At 44.9% G+C, this 22,795-nt stretch overlaps 1 protein-coding gene across 2 annotated transcripts in view; it reads right to left on the bottom strand.

Moving 5' to 3' along the window:
• The window catches only part of ADAMTSL1 (ADAMTS like 1), a 394,101-nt gene that overhangs the window by 196,036 nt on the left and 175,270 nt on the right, over positions 1–22,795 (bottom strand). For both annotated transcript variants that reach the window (XM_075559969.1, XM_075559968.1), the window contains exons 9-10: positions 17,913–18,051; positions 4,100–4,150 (exon numbers count right to left, since the gene is read on the bottom strand). In XM_075559969.1, coding sequence (XP_075416084.1) covers positions 4,100–4,150; positions 17,913–18,051 — 190 coding nt within the window. The remainder of the gene's footprint in view (positions 1–4,099; positions 4,151–17,912; positions 18,052–22,795) is intronic.

Below are 22,795 nucleotides of genomic sequence, written 5' to 3'. Positions count from 1 at the left end.
TCATCCTGTTCAAATCTAGACACCAGCTGTTATCTCTACGGCCAATAGCTTCAACCTGCTTCCAAATACAACATTTTTCCTATGCAGATTTCCTCCAGGAGACACAGAAAAACATGTTACTATGGAGAAACGAAGTTCCTCTGACTCGTTCTTGGGAGACTTTCTGGTCCGTTTTAAGGGAACGAAGCAATTACATGGAGGATGTCTTTTCCCAAAGGGGAAACCCAGGGTTCCTCTTCTGACCGAGCATGTGCAGGGCTTCCCTCTGGAGGAGACACTGGCTGGATTCAGGCTACAGATGACTGAGTCAGTCAGTCCATCTTCAAATTGCATTTGATCTGGTAGCAAAGTAGGAAAATGCTCTGAATGTTCATAGGACCTTTTAGAATATTAGGAGGGTGTCAGAAGATTACAGATTCTGGTTGATGCTCGAATATCCCTAAACCCGAGCCCTCTGACAGAGAGCAGCTCGTTTCTGTCTTGACACGTGGACCTGACCCACAGGAAAGCTTAACAGGGAGTGACTGGCACTCTTCTTGACCCTTCTCAGTGATCAGAGAGGGTCAAATGACGCTAAAATGATCTCGGAACTGATGGCACAGCTCCCGGATACAATTATAGCTCTGTATCTTAAAAAAAAAAAAAGATCATGCGAATCCTGTGTACTAACTGTTTCATGTGGGGCTTTTAATAACAAATCAAATGGTTTAGGTATGACAATAGTTTAAGGTATACTTTAAGGTATGACAATAGTTGGAAAAGAGGACTCAGGCGCTCTTAACCTGATGACCTGGCAAGTGCTTGGGATTCAAAAAAATGCACACCCAAGCCCTTGTCCTGGACAGATACAAGATCATATACTGCACATTGTAATGCCTTTGGCTTCCCCACACCCAGAAATTCCTCTGAATGGTAGAAAGAAAAACAACAACAACTGTTCGTTTAAGTCCCTATCCCCAACTACTAAGTCTCTGATTTTTTAACCAGATGTAGTCCAAATAGTGGAGAGAAGATATATGAGAACTCTCTCTCTGTTCTGTGTGGCTTTTTGGTAGACTTAAAAAAACTGCTCTTACCAAAAAAGCCTACTGCTTGAACAAAGAATGACATTATATTCCATAAATATGTTTCTTTCAACGGAACTGGCTGGCCATTTGCCCATGGGGTGCTGAACAGCCAACAGCCATGATTCCTGACTCATGTTTGACACTGTCAGCTACGTTGAGCATTGGTCTTGACTCAGGGCCTATCCTGTGGCTTCTCCCTTAAAACACATCGAGTGTTGACTTAAGTTTGAGTTTAAGATGTCTTCCAAGTTCAGAAGAATGTAGAAAATTATGTATTGTGTGACTTATGAATTAAGAGAGTCTACCCGATGATGCTCTGACAGGGTGCTTCCAGATGGGCTTTAACAAAGACTGAAAGCAGGCGTGAGTAACGAGGAAACTCACTGTGTCTCCCATCGACACTGGGGTCTTAAGCCCATTTGAATAAACACAGCTTTCTGCCTTCATGAGGGTGGCTGGGGGTAGAGATCCATTTTAGAGCCCCAGCTCTTTGTCTACAAGGAAAACTTATTTGTAGAAAGAGTCTCCATTCAGTAAAACAGGAGGCCTAACTTTAAAACACTCTCCGTAATGGATGTGCAGAGGGTGAGAAACACAGTCTGTGCCGTTGTTAATTGCCTTTCCCAGTGTGATACCTGAACACGCTGGATGCGAACGTAGGGGAATGATGCACACACACCAAAGAAATACATTCCTTTAGACCATATGCATTCTATTATACCATATACAGTCCATTCTACCATAGAGAATATTGGCTTTGGGCATTGTGCGGCAATCTCAATAGATAAAAAATCAAGTTGAACCTAAGACAGGCAGGAGGCAGGAGCATATCAACGAGAGGGATCAGAGATATGAGAGATGCGCAGGAACGGTCATCACAGGAAGCAAACACTTCTGGCTGCTCTCCCCTGACACCTAATCTGCCTCTACTTAGAAACATGTGGCTATCACTAACAGAGACGTGTAGCCTAACTCACCATCCCCGAGTCAGATTCCTACTCTTAGAGACCCGACAGGGCGAGGGTAGAACTATGCCACAGGGTTTCCAAGGCTGCCATCGCGATGACCGCGTCTTTCTCCTCTGCACCAGCTGATGAGATGGAACTGCGCACCAGAGGATGCGCACAGCGGAGTGGTCCCCATGGTGCCCAGGGCTTCTACAGGAGTCCTAGGGCATCCGCTTCATTGTTACAGAGGTTGCAGTCAAATGACCTCGTGCTTCAGTCTTTGGATCGGTCCGTTCCTTTTGTTTTACTTTTCCAGAAGAAGTTTAATATGTCAGTTTGCTTCTGAATCAAACCAAGCTAATGATACATCAAGCACATCCTCAAGCTCTGTAGCGCCGTTATCAAAATAGACATAGCAGAGTGGAAAGGAGCTGACAAGCGAGGCGCTCACTTAGGGGAAGGACTTAGCTGAATCCCCTGTCTGTGCACAGCACCGTTAGAATGATGACGAGTGGACTCCCTGGCCATCACTGGAAGCATCACCTATATGCTGGATGACAACACTCAGTGATGTGCATCGATGACCTATGGATATATGTAAATGTATGCAAATGGGGACACCTGTGTGGTTATATAGGACCGAGCACCTAATACATGTCAATGACACACATGCATATTGGTGTATGTATACTAGAGGGCTTCCAAAAGTTTGTGGGAAAAGTCCCTTGACCTGGCACTCCAACTTTCCATGAGCAGTTTGAAACCGCCTGGTGTATACGCGGAGTGTGTGAGCAACTGCTGGGTTAGGAGCGGGAGAAGGACGTCTCATTGGGGAGCTGGACTAGACCTCAGGAGGTCTCTATTCCAAGTCTAATTCATGAGGGACTTGGAGACTTCCATTCAAGCTTTGTTTCATCTTGCGGTTCCTCAGTGACCTCTGCGATTAGTTTATCTTTGGGGTCAGCAAAGCATTGTGGATTATTCCAAATATTCATGGTCTGACTCAGACTCTTGGTTCTAAGTTGCAGCTGAAGAGAGCAAAACTCTCTTACCGCAGAAGCTTCTCAATCCAAATTCTATTTTCTCTCTTGCAACAATTTTTGGTGTACGTGGGGGAAGGCTGGCAGAGCAGACCACCAGTTTTATAGTCAAACATTTGTCCTCATTTTGAGTCAACTCATCCAGTGCAGTCCCCTCAATACACCATCCCTCCTCTCACGTCCAGTTCTAATTGCTGCTCCCAGCGGAGCAGCTTCCCACATGGCTGCTTAGATGAATGTTAATTAGCCCATTGCCCTCTTTTCTTATGACCACATTAATAAAGAGAACAAGTTATTTCAACATTCCTGAAGTACTTTCATTTTTTGTTGTTGTTCTGGCTTTTAACAATATCATACTTAAAAAATTACAACACGAGGAATCTAAGGTAAAAATAAAGTGTCAGGCACAGTAAGCCTATGGAGGGGGAGGCGGGATTGGCTGTGTGTCTCATTAGAATGTCAGCGGAATAAGGAGAGAATGCGGCAGTCCACATGCAGAGCGGCCCTGCGCCCGAGGCCCACGTTACTGAGCATCGTGACCGCCGTGGAGGCAGAGTGTGGTCAACGATTAGCACAGCGCTATGGTGAGCAGTGTCCTCTTGCAGAGGTCAACCGACAAGGACAAAGGGAGGGAAAGAAAGACAAAACATCAACCCAAACAGCGCCTCTAAGCACAGTGAATTACTGCATCCACTCCAGGGTAACATGAGCTTATCTTGCAATGGTTCTGGAAGGACAAGTTTGCAATCTGAGTTGACCAATCATTCCAAAGCAGAGCTCAGGATGAGCTGCAAATCTATACCGTCAACCATCATATGTAGTTTGAATACCCCACAGGGAAACATTAACAACAGACCAACAAAAACAGGACAAAACAAAACACCAAACAAAATAATAACAGAAAACACAAAGCAGCAGCAGCAGCGGTAGCAGCGGCAGTGGCAGTAGCGGCGGCAGCAGCAGCAGCAGCAGCAGCAGCAGCAGCAGCAGCAGCAGCAGCAAAGGTCTTTACTGATTCTAGCATCAGGGTGATGGAGTTACGTACCGAGGAAGGGGATGGTAGAGGTCATAAGGCATGATCTGCTTGTATCCGTCACTGTTAGGAACAATAATGCCAACCCTCTGAGTAGAAGGTACACACAATAAACACTAAATGATTACATCATACACATCACTTTATACAAATGCAAAACAACATTCATCAATTTGTCTCTGAAATCCAAGCCTCGCACAGTTGAGTATCTTTGTGCTGGCATCTGCTTTGGGAGTGGGGCAAGTTCTTGGAAAGGGCACCATTGAGGATAATTAGGCCTCTGATCCAAGCAGGAAATACCACTGGAAAGGCTGGTGGCAAGAAAACTTGGCACCTCATCATTAAATATGACACAATAAGCTTGTAAATGTTCTTTAATCCCCCAAATTATACATCCTATGAGGTCATTATTATTATCACCATTATTAATGTTACTTCCAGATGCTCCACAAGCAATCGCTGTTACTGCCTCACTTGTGATGAAAGAGTGCTGTGTAAGCACCACCCCGGCCTTGAAATTGACAAGGCGCCCTAAGGCACATTAGCCAACAGCCTTCTTCTCTTGGCACATCTAGAGGCTTTACTAATACCTGGAAAGCAGCCACCTGGGGGGCTCAGGAGGGGAGGGGAGAACTCGTGAACATGGCAGGCAATATCAGAAAAAGCAAGCTACCTACTCCAAACAATGGCAGCACAGTCAAATAAGATCCTAAAGGCACACTGGAAAAAAATTGGTGGCTTATGTTATGCGGCGATGAAGGTAGTTGTGACTGTCGTGGTGGTGAGCATATCGAGTGTCCTGAGAAGCCCCGTGAGGTTTGTAGACGGACAGAGGAAGCTAAGAGACTCCAGGGATGACACTACAGGCTGCGTGGCAGTCCCTCGGGGCCGTTAATCGGCAAGATTGGCTTGTTCCTAAGACCTAGTCCACTGGCTTGGCGGAAATGTATGACACCTGATCTCTGAAAAAATGAGTTGTACCGCAGGACATCCACTCAAGAGACGGACAGAATCTTTGTGAGCTTAAGACACCGCTGGTACCCAGAGGTTGCCCAGAAGGGGGGCCATGGCAGAAGCTGAAGATGCGCATTGATCAACTGTCACATAGCAGGAAGCCTCTTGCTGAGACAGTGAGGGACTCCATGCTCCTTTCCGTATCGCTGGCATGGATGGGTAGATGTTTCCTTATTCGCATTAATGCTCATGTTTCATATAAATGTATTATGTTTAAATTTAAATAAATAAGTCCATGGGGTTTAGCCCTATCCTCTCGTCAAGGACATAGGAGGGGACTTGAGAAAGTTCTACGAAACATTCCATGATCTTTTACTTCCATTCTTCCCTCAACTTGGTGCAGCCCCCTGTAGTCTGTCCTGGCGATGTACTGGTGACACATGAGGTTGCGATCTGCAAGGTTCGCAGTTCGGAACCACCAGCTGCTCTTCAGGAGAAAGGCGGAGCTTTCTCTACTGTAGAGAGTGACAGTGTCAGTCACCCTCCAGGGCAGTTCTACTCTCTCCTATAGCGTCACGATGAGTCTGTATAGACTCGATGGCAGTGAGCTTGGGTGTGGAGAATCCAGGTGTACGGTTTGGGGATGGAAAGCCAAAGACCACGAGTGAGCTGGATAGGTTTTTGTGGATTAAAACCATAAATAGCAGGGCTGGAGCTGATGCCTGGACAGTCAGAGGGAGGATGGGGGCTAGAGGGCTGGGAAGCTGTTGCAAACATTACTGAAAGGTCACAATAAATTCATGATGATAGAATTCACTTTGAGTGAAAGAAAATGGAAACCAAGCTTCAAAGCTAGATTTCTATTTCTGGGGGTGGGGGAGACAGTGGACAGGGACATTGGCTTACTTAGTTGACCTGATTCCATTTTTTAAAAAATCATTTAATGGTATGACTAAATTTTCCTGTTGTGTGTTTATGACCCTAAGTGACAGCATTCACAAAACGGGCCGCTTTGGGTATGCTCAAAATCCTGCAGCCCCTCACAAGAATAAACTGAATTTCACAATAAATGGGTCTCCCTGTTTTTGGAATTAAGAGCGCATTCTGTTCTCGCCTGCCTTCTTCTGCGGATAAGAGGTTGAATCTGAGTGACTGATCTAGCTTTTTGTTGGTATCCTCTGCCATCTTCGCAATAACTCTGACATCTACTAATTAACAGAATTTAAGAACTATCTTTTAAAAGAATGCCAACCTTCCAAAACTCTCAGAACGATTCTGGGCATTACACCAGGATTCCCCAGAGTAGTTAGTTAGGGAAGAAATGCAACGGAAGCTGAAGTTCTAGCCTCTCTGACCACCGTATCTTCACTAGGGGTTTTCATCAGTGTTCAAACACAGACATATACATCAATGACCTCTCTCCTGAAAACGTGCAGAGCCCCGTCAATTGCTTGACCAGCTGATGATATTTGGAGTGGAGACAGACACTCTGAGGGAGACGCACTAGAAGGGAGGGAGGAAAATAGCAAGGGGGGTGGGGGCGGCGATAGAGAATTCGAGATGTTGGACTTTGCTTCGGAATGGTTTAGAAATGAGGTTTTTGTTTGAACAAGGAGCTTGAAACCTGGATTAAGCAAAGCTACAGGTATATTTGTCTTTCTATGGCCTGGGTCATGGTGAAGACTCACAAAGCGACTCCATGACACCTGTAAAAACAGAAGGATATCCAAACAATGGTGCTCTGTCCAGTCCCACTGAAGCACACTTGTGTGCACGGGCCCGGTCCTCTCTCTTGGGGCTCACGGCATGGTCCTGGTCTTTCAATACACTGTCACAGAGGGGCTGGAAATTGCATCTAAATCTAATGTCCTATCGCTTACCTTGAAGAGGTTTGAGTGTTTTCCCCCCTTAGACAAACTGTGCATCTTGGGGCATGATGAAGGAAGATGCCATGTAGAGACTTTTAGGAAACTCTTCCCACATGTCTGCCCCGATTTGTATGTGCATGTATGTGCTCGTGGAAGCTTGCACAGGGCCTTGCATATGTGGCAAGTTACAAAGGACATAGCACTCCCTTTAAAAACAAGCCCCAGTCCCACCCATAGTTGCCAACCTCTTCTGACCATTCTAGAACTATGCACAGCCACTCCCGCTCCCATGCTGTCTACCCATTGCTGTCCTAATCACACCTCCTCCTTCGCTTCCCAAGTCAAAGGCTTCAGGTGATGCCCTTACATGATGCCCCTGTAAAGTTCAAGGCAAGTGCTGCCTCTGTTAAACCAAGTCAAACCATCGAGCTGACTGTGACTCCCAGTGACTCTGTAGGACAAAGTTACACTGCTCCAAAGGAGCTCTGAGATTATAAATCTCTACAGGAGCAGACGGCATCATCTGTCTCCCACGGACCCACGGGTAGACTACAAGCACCCCACCCTACCCCCACACACCCCCCGCCCGAGCTTAGTAGCCCAGTGGTTGGCCTGCTCATCACCAGCGCTCTGGCTTCTCTGAGTTCTTACCCTCTTTCTTCTCTCTCACCTCATCTAGCCAGAAATTCTCCCAAACTCCCATGGCACTTCCTGTCATCACTTTTAACTCCGGAACAGCTCCTGTGTCCACGTTTCTTTAGCTCATCACCATGGGGCAATGGCCCTCTCAGCTCTTCACTGTGTCTCTTAGCTCAGTGCCTTGCCCAGAGCCAACTAGTCAAAAGTCATCGAATGAAATCAGGTTATTGGTGTCCAAATGGGAAGGAAAGCCAGACCCACACGTTAAACAAATCTTGTTCTACAAACCCCAGGTTCTAAGCTAGGAAGAGGAAGGAAGGACGCTCCAAGCAAATTGCTCCTCACTGTGTACACCCTGAAGCCCCGCCCCATCCTCTTGCCCAGCTTGGCTGTCTGGGAAATGGCATCTGTTCTGGGGAGTGGTTTGGCAGTCTAGGAAGGGAGGCATGGCAGGCAAGGGCAATGGGGAAGAACAAGGCAGGGAAAGTGCAGTCGAATACGAGCCCGGATGGCACAGTGGTTTCGAGTTGGGCTGCAACTCAGAAGATCAGCAATTCAAAACTACCAGCTACGCCTGGGGAGAAAGACAGCTCTATCTTCCCCTGTCAAGAGTTACAGCCTTGGAAACTCACAGTCTTGGAATTTGCAGTTCTATCCTGTCCTATAAGGTCCATGAATCGGCTTCGGCTCGATGGCTGGGAGTTGGTGTTCTGGAACGGTAACTGTGCATCTGGTCTGCTTGGCTTGACTCTGGATCTCTTTTATCGACAATCTTTCACACACAGGGAGAGCTTTTATTGTCAATCTTCTCTTTCTGCCCCAAGAGTCTTTCAGATGGTGGGCTGCTTTGTAACTAAAGGACCCCCGTGGCTAGTGTGGAGGGCCCACTCTAGCATCGTGAAGCTTATCTTTCCCATGGGTACCACGCACAGACCGGGCACAAGCTGACCCCTCAATAAACCACAAACAGCATTGTGGTGGTAGAAGGAGTGCTGGCCCGGGCACGGCACTTCCTCTTCTCCGGACAATTTCAGGGCCAAAGATCGGCAATTCCCGAAGCAACCTTTGCAAATGGGCAGAGAGAGGTGATCCAAAGTTGGAAGGCACACCAGTGCTCAGTTCTTCCATGTGTTATAGGCGCAGAGAGGCGGGGGGAAGGACGAGAGGGAACCCAGGAGGTGGCAGATGGAAGGCCAGTTCTCCTCCCTGACTCTTTCTTTCCCTGTGACCCTGAGTTTGTCAGCCCTGAACCTCTGCGTTGGTCTCCTGCCAAGCCTGAGTATGGAATGAGATCATGAGTTCTAAGAGGAAGGGAGGGTGCGTTCCTGGAAACCCATCTCTCAGACTCTGGGAGACCTGTCCCCCTTTTGTCCTTAGACAGAGTGCTCTAAGGAACACAGCTTGGAAACCACTCAAATGAGATGATTCTGAAAACCCCGCCCACTCTCCAACCTGCTGCATGAATGGAAAGCAGGTAGCAAGTTCCATTTAGAGAAGTGGGGATTTAGCAAATTCAGAAATCTTCCATAAACATCACAGTGATTTATGTTCAACCAGAATAGCTGGCAGGTAACATTCATTTACCTGGGCAACCCTCAAACCAGCCCAAGAGCATCTTGGTTCGTGGTCCAGGATCTAAAAAGACTTGAAGATACAAGGTCTTGTTCTGCTGCAATCATTGCCAGTGGAGAGGTTTGGCTCACAGGCTCCAAAAATTCAATGCTGCTCACATCTCCATTCTTGTGACTAACCAGATACAAATGAATTCGATTTCTAAACTGCTTTCAATCAGCTGGAAGCCTGGCAGCACAGTAGGCTAAGAGTTGGGCATACTTAGCCTGCTACAAGGGCAGTGGTTTCAAGGCCACCAGTTGCTCCTTGGGGAAAAGGTGAGGCTGTCTGTTCTCATAAGGATATATAGACTCAGAACCCCCAAGAAGTTCTCTTCTGCCTAATAGGGCCACTGTGGGTCAGAGGGCACTCCATGGCAGGGGGTTATTGAGATAACTGGGGCTAAAGTTCCCACAAACTTGAAAGTGCTTTACGTCTCCCGGGGCTTTTGTTCGTTGGTTTTACCTCTTTCTGTGCTGTTCTAAGTGACCTGGACCTGGTTTGGAGGCATTCAAAGTCAGCATTCTAGTTCCATTAAAGCTTTACCCTGGCCCCTAACTGCACTGATCTAGCTGCCAGCTCTGTGCTGGCTGTGGGATCACGGCTGCGTTTGAAGCAGATTTCCTGGGATGCTGAAGACACCGTGCAGAACAAGGTGGACCCTGGGAGGGATGATCTGTACGCTGGCTCTAGACAGCAGGCTGCCTGCGCTTCTGTGATCCAGGAGATTCTCTGGGTCTGGAAGCACTTAGAGCCACAGACTAGCTCCTTCTCTTGCCCTTTCTAATTTCGAACAAGTCAGCTTCACCTTGCGTGTGTGCTTCAGTTTTTTGCTCTGTGGAATATAGATGCTAATCTCTGTCCTGCTAACCTCCCAGGGATGGTGAAATTCAAATGAGATCAGGGGTGTGGCATTGGGCAAGCCCTTTGACCTGCTTGGGTCTCAGGTTAATGACAGCTGACACTTGGTACATGCTGGGCACCTGATGGTGAGCGCTACACGGGTTAGTCCCTTTCATCCGCATGGCTCCTCTGTCTCAGGCATGCCACCCTCACGTTACAGCTTGCAAAACTCAGGCCTGGGCAGTTAAGACTAGACAGTCCTTGGCTTTCCAAGTCACACAGGCACACACCGATCCAGACTGAGGTTCACAAAGAGGATAAATGACAGCACCTCTTTTAGAGGCGCACCACACACGCTAATGGGCAGAACTGCACAAATCACTGGGCTTTTATAGAATTTGAAATGCAAGAAGGGGACCATTGTTATCAATAATGAGGGGGATTTGGTGAACAAAAGCCCCCATAACTGAGTTACTACTTGATTGTCTCAGAATAGGTGGCTAAAATTTGGCCAGGTTTCACTCCGCATTCTAAGTGCCCCTTACAATGGTTACAGGCTGGAATGGGATGCTTATGGTCCTTGCTCTGGCTGATTACTCTTTAGTTGCTTAAAACAGTTTAGTTCAATGAGGCTGGTTAGAAGGAAGGAAGTCATTACTTCTCTACTTCGTTGACATATGATAAGAAAATAAAAACGATCTGTGAAAACATGGAATTCTCTTTTGTTTCCTAAATTAGCCAGCCCCCTTTCCCATTTGGATTCTCTTCTTTTGGAGATGCCCAAGCCATCAATCCCTCTGCTAGAGGGAAATCAATAACACTATCTCACAGAGAGTTAAGTGTGCATCATTGCGACGTTGGCGGTTCAAAACCTCCAGCCGCTCTGCAGGAGAAAGCTGAGGAAATGTGCTCTGGTAATGATGCCCAGCTTCGAGACCCGATCGAGGGGCATTCAAGTGGCAGTGGGTGGGTTCGCTAAAACAGCACATTTGGACCCAACCTTTCTAGCCTCGTACACAATACCAGAGTCCTGGTATCCTTTTCCTGATGGGAGAGCTGATTTTCAGAGCGATGATGAACACGGCCATAAACGAGGTCTCAATCCTAAGAGCTGCAGTAACTAGTGTCGACTGAACGTTCACCAGGTGCTAGCCGCGCCCTGTCAGCTCTTTGAATGTACCTTCCCATTTATGCTTAGGACACCTCTAGGAGGCAGGGACCGGTATTCCGCTTCCTCCACCGGATGGAAACGGAGGCTTGGAGAGAACAATTCACTTAACAAAGCTAACTCAGCCAGGCTGTCTACCCACCAAGCACCACTCCTGACCCCCGGGCTCTTTTGCCATTTGGCTCGTGGCTCATGCAGGTAGGGTGAAATCCAGGTTTTTACATGCCCCTGCACACACTGGCTCTCACCATGGTGAGAGTGTTTCTTTCAAATCGCATTAGGAGTCCATCCCGAAGGTCTGTTCTTGCGTTGGTCCCCAGCCAGGGGCACTCCTTGGAAGGTAGGCACACTGTAAGAAGCAGGACCGAAAAGGAAAAGGTGTCCGCTTGAGCGCAGCAAGCGTGCTGGTTGGAGCCTACAAGTTTGGGCATTTATTTAGGGTGATTGCTGTGGATTCCTTGAGGGAAGGAGAAATCTGGATGTAGTTTTAGCTGTAACAGATTTGTTTGCTAATGACCGTGACGATGATGGTGTGGTGAGTGAGAGCTCTTTTCACTGGTCCAAGCCTTGCCAACTTTACCCCCCTCCATTACTGGCTTGGCGGGAAAAACAGAGGCCTGTGCCAAGGCATGCTGCAAAGGTGGGTCTCGAGTCTCCGCTCCAGGAATGCTGTACACAGTGTCCCTCAGACAGCCTAGTGGTCACACCAGTGTCCCGGTGTCTGATGCCTCAGGTCAAGGCTGTAAAGTCAGACTCAATGGTCAGTTTTTAATCTAGCACCATGGGCATCTAAAGCTACTCTGACAACTTTAGGCACTTCTTAGAAGGGCTAAAACCCTGCCTTTTGGGACTGAACCCCAAGCACACACTTTTGAAACTTTTTGGTCACACACACACACACACACACACACACACACACACACACACGTTGTTCCTTTACCTAAGAGCAAAGATGAGACAAGTCTTTGTACATAACAGCAGACACAACACATGTATGTGTGTGTATACATACACACATACACATATATCCATCCCTGTAATATAAGGAAAACTGTGCTTCTAACATAGCAAGGACAACAGAGAGGCTTCCGGTCTACCGGGGCAAGCTCTCACGAGAGAATGTTAAATGAGTGAAGCAGAAAATACATTAAGGAACAGCAGACAACTGACAGGCTTCAAGGGCATATCTCTCAGCTTCTAGAAATGCCCAAGCTGAGACTACCTCTCAGCAGAACACAAGCTACACACCCTGCCTAGACCATCTGTGATGGGGTTAGTGAGACCATAGCTCTGATTCTCCAATAAGAAACATTCTTTAGAGAAAAGTAGCAGAGCTAAAATTACGTACACCTCGATTTCAGAAGGCTCTGGAGCACAGTGGGAGCCCTAAACCCCTCTGCAGAGTGTCTAGTCCGACTGAGCCGCTGGCAGATCCCCTCTAGCCAAAGGCAAGAGTCCTGAATAGCCTTACGTTCAGGCGGAGACCATGGAAGTCTGGATTATGCTGGATCGAACTGGATTCTGGGCCAGCTGACCTCCCTAATGACAGGACCTAAATTTGCACGGGTGCAAGTGCCTCTTAGTTGTTCCATAACAGAAACAGCTTCTCTGGCTTTTGGAATGTCCATGGGGGTCTCCTTCTTACGTATTATTTGAATTTTTGTCTTTATACAAATATGATTTTTATCTTTACTCCCTTAGTGCGATTTTCTTTTTATTGTTTTCTCTTGGGTCTTCCAGATGTGAAGCACAGGAGGAGTGGATGCATAATGATCATACCAGATCCAAGGGGATACAGGGAGTGGGGCGTGAGGGGGATGGCCCACAGGGAGGGAAAGGGGGCCTGGGAGACAATAGCGAAGACGTGAGGGGGAGGGAGTGCTAGAACTGAGTGTGAATGCTCAGCTCCATTTAAAGGCAATTTAAACAGGGGGTGAGGGGGAGGGAAGATGCGCTGAGGTTGATGTGGTAGTGATTGTACAATTCCCCTTGTTATGATCAAATGATTGAACTATTCAATGGCATGATAGGTCAATTATGTTCCAATAAAACTGCTGGGGGAAATTGAAGGTGGGAGGGGAGAGGAAGCACTAAATCTGATTGCGATTGCACAACTAATTTTAGGGGCATTTTAACCATGGCGGGGGGGGGTGTTCTAAAATTAATGTGGTGATGATCGTACAATTCCCCTTGATTTGATTGAACGATTAAACCGTCGAATTGTGTGATATATAAGTTATGTGCCAATACAACTTTTTAATAAAAAGAAACATTTTAAATACTTGGAGTCACCCATTTTTTCAGCCTACATTTTATCTTCAATTTCTATCAAAAGCACTAAATGCTGGCTTCCTTTCGGAGGCCACTTGGGTCTAAGAAAAAAGAGAATCTTATCAGTGCCTACAAACCACTGCATAAATGCCACCAGCAGAGAAGCTGCTGAGGAGCCCGCTCTGCTCCCGTCGTGTAGTGCAACGACCTGCATTTTCTGCCCCAGCAAAATGACAAGTTAAATGTCTCAAGGACATTCATGTTGTCGCTAGAAGGCTAGAAACCAAGAAAGGTAGACCATTGAATTCCCAGTGGCTACTGTATGCAGTTTACACGTTCACCTGTCACTGGTTATCCATCAGACTGGAAATAAATACATCAAAAGTAGTAATGGTGGTTATCTACAGGTACTGGGAAAGATGAGTCACTTTTATGACTTATTTTAGCCCTTTCATGGATCAGTGTCTCTTCATTCGTATTTGGGCCAAGACAAAAGAGGCCTGACAAATGATCTTGAGGAGGATGGAGCGGCTGTCGTTGATGAGCATTGAGAGGGGAAGATGACAATGAGAGGGGAAATTAAAAAGGCGAAACAAGAAGGAGACAAGGAAAGATGAGAAAGCAGGGGAACTAAAGGAAACATGGGAGTCAACAATGGGGCAGACGGTAGCAAGCGAGTTCCGTCAGAGACCCTCCATGCCGCCAGCTCACAGGGCTCTCCCTGGCCCCACTCTGACGAAGAGTATCCCCAGAACATTCTCTTCTACTTAGGAGCTGTGTTTTACTCTCGGAAACGGAAAGAACGGCTCCTTCTGAAGCAACCATTGAGTTGCATTTGGAAGGTGTCATAGAGACACTAATATTAAGTGGTTTACAGATGTTTTGGTTATCGAAAGGCCTCATGTTATAGATAAATCTGATGCTATTAAAATTATATTTTCTTATTTTAAATGGATGACATTTAGTTATTAGAGTGCCTGGAGGAGAACAGCAATGCTATTTTGGTCAATAGAAAAGTTAACTATCAGGAACAACAGCTAATTGTTATATCTAGTTTTACTGGTTGTCTTTGGTTTTATGGTGGGTAGTCTATTGAGGGAAAAAAAATTAACTTGTTTTGTGAATTGGATGGAAGATGACCAAGCATATCAGTGTTCTACTTAACAATTCATGCATTTTGCTCTATGTCATTGATTACAGTCTCTACAATGGAAGATCACTTAGCCTGCTCTGTCTCTGTGTTTCCCATTTCCATCCCTCTTCCTTTCCTCCACCTTCCTGCCTCCTAGACTTTGTTGTTGACCAAATGCTTCCTTTGGGCCTCAAGTGGTGGATGATTCTAAGTAGATCATCCCTCATGAGTTTTATTGTTCCTTTATAGACCTCTCCGCTGTGTGGTGAAAATGGAGAAAGTTTGCATGGTTATGGATTAGTAGTTACAAATGGTCATCGCTTTTACAGTTTTCCAGAAGGTGTTCCCAATCTTGGGACACACTTAACTGTCTTTTAATTGGACAAGTAAAAAACTTAATGCTCAGGGCTACGCAATATGCATTTACATCGGCAGTGCTACCCTTTTCATAACTGTTACAAACATTTTTACAATTTAACTTAGATGAGTCAATTATTTCATATAGTTGAATATGACTTTATGTGAGATACAATTTAAAATGCTTTAAGATATTGAAAAGGAAATGAAACAATGCTGTAGAACAGGAGGCTCCGTGGGCACAGTGCGCAAACCACTTCTATGAGAGCGCGACCTCCGGACTCCCACTTTGTGGGGGAGAAAAGCAAGGTCCACAGAGGTAAAGTGATAAGACTTGGATGTCAGGTTTAATTATTGGTGCTCTCTCTGTTTTTTCTGCTGTCTGCGGTGGCCCTCCTCTTCTGGTGGGTGATAAGCTTGACTCTCCTGCATGGGGTTTTGCTTTGAATTATATGTAGGAGTTCTACAATCTCCCTCTGATATGGAAGAACGAACAAATATCTCAGTGCCAGATAATACATTTATTTTGAAATGGTAAAAAAAAAAGGAGGGGACCGTATCAGTCCAAATAAGCTATATGTTTTTTTGGAGAGCAGGCAGGCTGGGGCGGGGGGGTTGGGGGATGAGATGGGGAGGGCGGGTTTCTAATCTTGAAGACAAGGGCCGGCTTGATGGCATTGTGCCATTCAATTTCATTGGTAGAAAATTAAGTTGATAGTTCGAGATCAACCAGTATCTTTAGAGTTTGATTTTCCTATGGGGTCACCAGAAGCTAGTACCACATTGATAACTAGTGAGTGACTGGAAGGGCCGATCTATGTTTAGAGACGCTTCCATTGACTTTTCTCAGGGCATTCCTGCTGATAATCCCAGGGTTTCAGAGGCTATGCAAATTAGCTCTCTAGGTCTCCCAGCAATCCTGAAGGATTTCACCCTGGAAATGGCAGACTGCCTAAACAATTTTGCCTCCAAGTCTTTCCCAGTGGCAAGTCTTAATTTTCACAGCTTTGTCTAATTACTTCTCTAGTAAAGGAGTCACTCCCTGACACTGGTTTCTAACTTGCTATTTTCTTCTTCCTTTCCCTCTGTTTCTTCTTTTTAAAGGGCCACCTGTCCTGACATTTAGACATGTGCCTTATTAGAATTTTAAAATAACCCAGGGCACAGACAAAGCCCAGGTCGCACCGGCTGGTGCTCTGGCTGTAGAATGGCCTTTTGCTTTCAGCTACTGAGAACTCGGCACACATATTAAGCCAAGTGAGAATGGTGACTGAAAATCAGAGGCTCAAAGAAAAACATTTTGTCCCTGATTATCGAATATTTTCTTAAATAGGAACAAAATGTGTTTACTTCAAAACTGTCTTCCGTGGCCCTGTCCACTGAGATTTCATCCTAGTTGGGAGAAAAGTTGTATGGTATTGTGGAAAATGAATGCCTTACTTCTCCTAGAAATACACCCAAGCTTCCACAGGAGTGTGTACAAGGCCGTCAAAGTCTACTGATGAGGTAACCTGTCGTGGAATTAAGACAGCTGTGCGCCTCACACACCAGCCTTTCTCTTCTAGGTAGGGATAAGGTACAGAATGAGTAAAACACCTTTGAAGAAGGGGTGAATTGCAAGGGCTACAATGCTTTGTAAATCGGGCCTGATTCAATAACCTTGGCCCAACCTGCTTCAAGCCCTTAGTTATTTCCAAACTACGCAATCCCAGCACAATTTTAGCACGTCATTCAGTTTTACCCCATATGCGATTGAGAATGCCAATAATCTGGTGTGCTATGAGGCTAAATTAAACATCATCTACATTTTAGAGTTATAAAATATCTATTCTGTCCACGAGTCCACATCTGAGTTAGGGATAGTATTCCAACGCGTTAAATCTGAAGAGCAATTTCATAAGACGTGTCAAACTTAAAATTCGTGAATGCAAGACAGAGCGAGTATAAGACTATAAAAATTTAAAAGGTAGTAACATAAAAGCAACAACTTTATGAGTGCATTGTCTCTAATGCTGAGAAAGGATGGTATCCACACTGCTCGTGAAGTTTTTTTTAACTACTCAAAGCTTTGTTATTAATATATCTATAATTAGTAGCTCTAGAAAATGGCATTGAGGAATTGCTCAGAAATTCAAGAAGTTGGGACAAGGATTCATCTTTTGATCTTTCTGAATCATTCTGTAAGGGGAGAGTTTCTTGCTACCCTTGCTAGGGTGAGTAAGCAAAGTGTCCAAAGACAATCTCCAAGAAGTGGTGTAAGTGCAAAGGCAAATGCTATCCACATGAAAATGATTTTTGTTCAGTGCTTCCATAATTACTACTTATTATCTGAAATATTTCATTCATCGGCTTGGTTCTTGATCCTGCAAGTGCTCTGTGGGCCAATTACAGTTTCCAAGAAGCAAGCAATGACATGTAGAAGTATCTTTTTAAGGCTTCGAATTAAAAAGACCTTTAAAAAAATCGATTGAAAAGAAGTCCCGCTTATCTTTAACAAAGGCTGGTCTTGTTCCAATGTAGCAGGACGATTCCCAACTGATTCTGACCGAACCCAATTGGTGCAGAACACCCACGGGCTGGACGGGGATCATCTTTGACCCTAAAACAGTTTGTTCGGATCTAGACATTGATCAGAACAGAGTTAAGGCAGGGGGCCTGAGGACAAGCATGATGCTACCACATCTGTGAAGTGGGTCCCTCGCCTGTACCTTTTTAAGGAGCGGGTTCAATAACCAGTTCGGGAAGAAAGAAGATGGGAAAGTGGCTTTGAAGAGTGCTTCAGCTGCTGCTTGACAAATGGAAAATAAATATGTAGACACCGAGCTAGTAGCCAAAGCTGGGGCCTGGACACGAATCATACATGATTAGAATGTACACTGGGCAGCCATACTTTTCATTTTAATGTCGACTCACACTTTTCATTTCAAAAGCTTAGCTGGAACATTTCTACTTATGATAAAGGACCTAGCGCGGGACACTGACCTGGCGGGACAAGGATCCAAGCTGCACTCCTGAAGCTGGGGCTTGGGTTTGACGTTCTCTGGGTAATAGTGACAGTACTGATCGGCCACCATGCGGTTGCTGCGGAGATCGTAACACTCAGCGGAGGTCAGCTGGTACCCTGTAACAGCGAACCACCCAGGCAGGTGTCAGTGCCCACGTGCCAAAGCAGCGCATTTCTTCAGATGCCACTGGTCATCTCAGGTTCATGGGACATCTTCACCAACGCTTGGAACATCTCGAGGTTCAAAGACACGTACTGGTGATTGGAAGGCTCACTCCCTTGAACAGCTTTCAAATATTGTGCTTCACTCCTTCAGTAACCTACTCAAATTGTAACAGACAATATACCAGCAGTTGAACTACATAAAGGCCTCGTCAGATTATGCGACACTCTGTAGGAACTCAGTGTGCTTTTGTATAATTTATAAAGTGATCTCAGAATTCTGCATTCAACCAATACCAGCAGTATTTATTTATCTATCAATGGTTTCATGGAAGGATGCCAAATTGATACCTTGCTACCTTGTACATGGGCGTATAAGACCCTCCACCACACCCCATATACCTGCATTGTACCCTCTGGTCACAGGAGGTCAATGTGACCCAGGACAAGGTCAGGTCTTGGACATATTATTTTTGGTTAAAATTTAACCAGACTGAGGTAAACAAGGGGCCATCTAGCTCAGAAGCAACAAAGCCTACATGGAGGAAGCACACCAGCCTGTGTGATCATGAGGTATCGAAGGGATCAGGTATCAGGCATCATCAGAACAAAAAATCTTATCATAGTGAATGAGTGTGGGAGTGCGGAGTGGAGACCCAAAGCCCATTTGTAGGCCATTGGCCACCCCCTTACAGAGGGTCTCAGGGAGGAGACAAGCCAGTCAGGGTATGATATAGCAACGATGAAACATACAACTTTCTTCTAGTTCCTAAATGCTTCCTCCTCCCCCCACTATCATGATCCCATTTTTACCTTAAAAACCTGGCTAGACCAGAGGATGTACACTGGTACAGATAGGAACTGGAAACACAGGGAATCCAGGGCGGATGATCCCTTCAGGACCAGTGGTGTGAGTGGCGATACTGGAAGGGTGGAGGAAGGGTGGGTTGGAAAGGGGGAACCGATTACAAGGATCTACATGTGACCTCCTCCCTCGGGGATGGACAACAGAAAAGTGGGTGAAGGGAGACGTTGAACAGGGCAAGCTACGACAAAATAGTTATTTATAAACTGTCAAGGGTTCATGGGGGAGAAGGGTGCAGGAAGGGAGGGGGGAAATGAGGAGCTGATGCCAGGGGTTTAGGTGGAGAGCACATGTTTTGAGAATAATGAGGGCAATGAATGTACAAATGTGCTTTGCACAATTGATGTATGTATGGATTGTGATAAGAGTTGTATGAGCTCCTAATAAAACGATTAAAAATTAACCAGACTATCGTGCAGCGCAATGGGAGATGAAGACCCCCAACAATAGTCATCATGAACCCCAAGTTTCTAGAACTAAAACTGATGATCCAATATTCTACTTTTTCATCACCCCCAAATCCTTTGTCTTTTCTCCTTCAGTGAAGCTTCCAGTCAATGTCTTAGACATCACAGGTCAGTTTTCATTGTTCAGTCTCCTTAACAACAATCAAGCATTGCTGAGCAATACTTCATTGGGTGTTTGCTTTTATTTATTTTTAATCTGTCTCTCCATTGTCTTGTGGCTTTCTATTAGGGTGGTGAAGAGGACTTGGATTCTTGGGACAAAAAAAAGTACCTAGAGAATTTGAAAAAAAATTAAAACGTTTATATTATTTTAACCCTGAGCCCTTCCTGCCATGCTCTGGCAGGTGCTTGAGAACTATCACCTTATTGCTAAATGTGTATCAGAAAACAAGATGTAAAGAGGTTCATGGGCTTGCAAAAGACTTTAGGAAATCACAAGATTTTTCGGCCAGATTTCCTGGCTAGAGGCTGTGTTTTCAGACCACCCACAAAAATTAATTGTTCATTAAAGACCTAAAAAATGCTTTAAACTTTTATGGTAAAGATGAAAAGCATGGAAAGTAATGGCTAAGAACACATGTTCTGTTAAACCCGTTTATAAGAAAAACAAGTAGCAAACTTTTATTTTAGAATAAGTCTATGCCTTTATTTTCATATTCCATTCTACACTAAAACAGATGATTATTTTTTCCCCTGTATTTTAATTTGTGGTCATAACCAGACTCTATCATGAAGTACAATGTATGCACAAATAATAGGAAAGCTCTAAATCCGAGATGGTGAGTTTCCAAAATCTTCATTTGTCAACTCAATAACGTTGTGTTGAAGCATTTAAGAGTCTGTGTGAAAGGAGAACCTTGAAACTAAAATTAAGCAAATAACCTAAGTCACCAGTTGATCACATTTTCTAAGGCACCCCAAGGTAATTAAGGGTAGCCAAGGGCTGCCAAACACCTCTCTAAACTGCTAAAGTTCAAAGATGTCACCTTGAGGACCAAGGCCCCCTTAAATCAAGCCACAGGAGCCAGCCGGGTTGAGGGAGAATCTGCTTCTATGAAAATTAGAACCTAGGAAACCCTACCAGGCAGTTTTACAATGTCCTGCCAAATTGCTCTGAGTCAAAATCGACTCAAGAGCACCTAACCACTACTACCGTTCTACCTTGCATTTTTCAACACCCAAACACATGAAGAATTTCACATACGTTAGACAGCTGGGCGTCTAATACAGATGACTGAAGGAGAATTGATGCCTTTGAATTATGCTGTTACTGAAGAATATTGAATAGAGCACAGACTGCCAGAGAATGAGCAACAGTGTCTTGGAAGAAGTTCAGCCAGAACGCTCCATGGAAGCAAGGATGGTGATACTTCATGTCGCATCCTTTAGACACGTTAGGTGGAACCAGTCCTTGAAGAACATCATCCTTGGTAAAGGAGATGGCCAATGAAAGGTGGAAGACTCTCCAGGAGTTGAGTTGACACAGTGACGGCAATGGAATCCCAAAGCACCAATTGTCATGATGGTGCAGGACTGGGTAGTGTGTTGTTGTTCTTTAGGGCAGCTGTGAGTTGGAATCGCTTGATAATCCCTAACAACAGCACCAACAACACTGTCATTTGTCCTTATCGAAATGACCAACTGAATATGAACTAGGAGCCTGGGAGATGAGTTAGAATTAATGTCTTCAGAAAGTCCCCGCACATTTCCCTCACTGATGTCTGCATCAGAACAAGGTTCCCTTTATCTGGACTTGCCAGTGAGGTTTCCTTCTAAGGAAAGATTCAATAGCTAAAATTGTTGCAATCACTGATAGCTCTACTTCTTCATTTGGATGTGGGGAATGTGAGATTCAAAGGGATTGAATCTGTATGTATTTAACATTCATTGGCTTATTCTATAGAGAGCAAGTTCATTGTCAAGGTTAGTAAAAATCAGATTGCAAGAGCAGCTCTGTGTGAAACTGGAAGGGTGGACAGACATATAATAGAGTTGCTGCTTCTCAAAAATGTATGATTTTCATTAAAAATTAATAAATCAGAAATATATACATTTCTGCAGATTTCTTTCTTTGAAACTTTTTCCTGTGCTTAAAAGATGTATCAAAACCATGTATTCCCAGAAAACATCGGAGCAACTGAGGGTTCATTTTCAAACAAAACACTTTTCTATTCAGGCTGGGTAGCAGAACAGGGAGCACTAGTCTACCATGGTGCTAGTCTAATATTGGCTTAGTAGTGGCTGAACCACATGAGGAAAGGACTCGCTGGCTTTTTCGAATGACCACCTTTCAGCTCAAATCCTACGTTGCTCCACAGAACCAAATTTTTAATGATTTATGCACAATATGCATCACTAAGCTAAAAACAGTTAAGAAACAACACATTCTGACTGCTTTACAAAAACTGGTGGATGATCAGGTCTCCCTGTGGAAATACCAGCTATCTTAACTTCTGTCTACATAATCTAGTAAGACCTATATGTGAACCAATCTCAGCCAGAGGCACTAAAGAAGTAAGGTCTACTCATCTGTTTCCCAAGGGTCATGGCCCTGTGAACAGCTCATGTTTTCTATCTGTACACACATGTGGTCACCCGTGTGTGAGCTGGAATGGACACAATGGTAGCTAACACCTAACAACACAGCCTACATGAGTAAGCAGCTTCAAGTGGCCTTCATAAAGCTGGAGCCACAATTTATTTGATGAGCTGGTTTCTCAAGGAAGATATAGACAATTCCATGTCTATTTGATGCGTCAAGCTTGAGAAAGATGGTAGTCCACAAGTGCTGGCTCAGTTGGCTCTGAAATGAACATGTTCATACTTCTGATTAACCTTCTGGAAAAAATTTTAATAATATATGCCAACAGCCACAAAAAAATCTGCAATGCTTTAATCTAGTAACCTTGCTCCTGAGGAGGATGCCAAGGATCATACTCTGAAAGGAGCAAAAATACTTAGGCATGAAGTTATTCATTAGCATAATAGAAAGGCTGAAATGAACAAAATGATCTGCTCGAGGGGACTAGCTACATGAGTTACTGTGAATTAATGCAGAGTGATTATTAGGCAGCCATTACATTAAGAAGAGCCAACAATGGGGTCGCAGTGGCAACCTTAGCTAGTAACACAGAATGTTGCCGACGCAGCAGGCATGATGGGACATGCCTTTTCTAGAGAGAAGCACTTCAGTTAAAAAAAAAATTAAGGCAAATGTCAGTCCTTTTAATGCATGAATGCTCTATGACACAACTCCCTTTCCCCCACCAAAATAAAACCTTTCCTCTGACGACATTGTAACTGCGGGCTCTTGAATACATGAACTCACTTCAATCAGATAATTAGCTACTTTCCAAGTACATGGAAT

This window comes from Tenrec ecaudatus, chromosome 10 (genome assembly GCF_050624435.1).
Source record: "Tenrec ecaudatus isolate mTenEca1 chromosome 10, mTenEca1.hap1, whole genome shotgun sequence".
NCBI lineage: Eukaryota > Metazoa > Chordata > Mammalia > Afrosoricida > Tenrecidae > Tenrec > Tenrec ecaudatus.
This window is presented reverse-complemented; position numbering and strand designations above follow the sequence as displayed.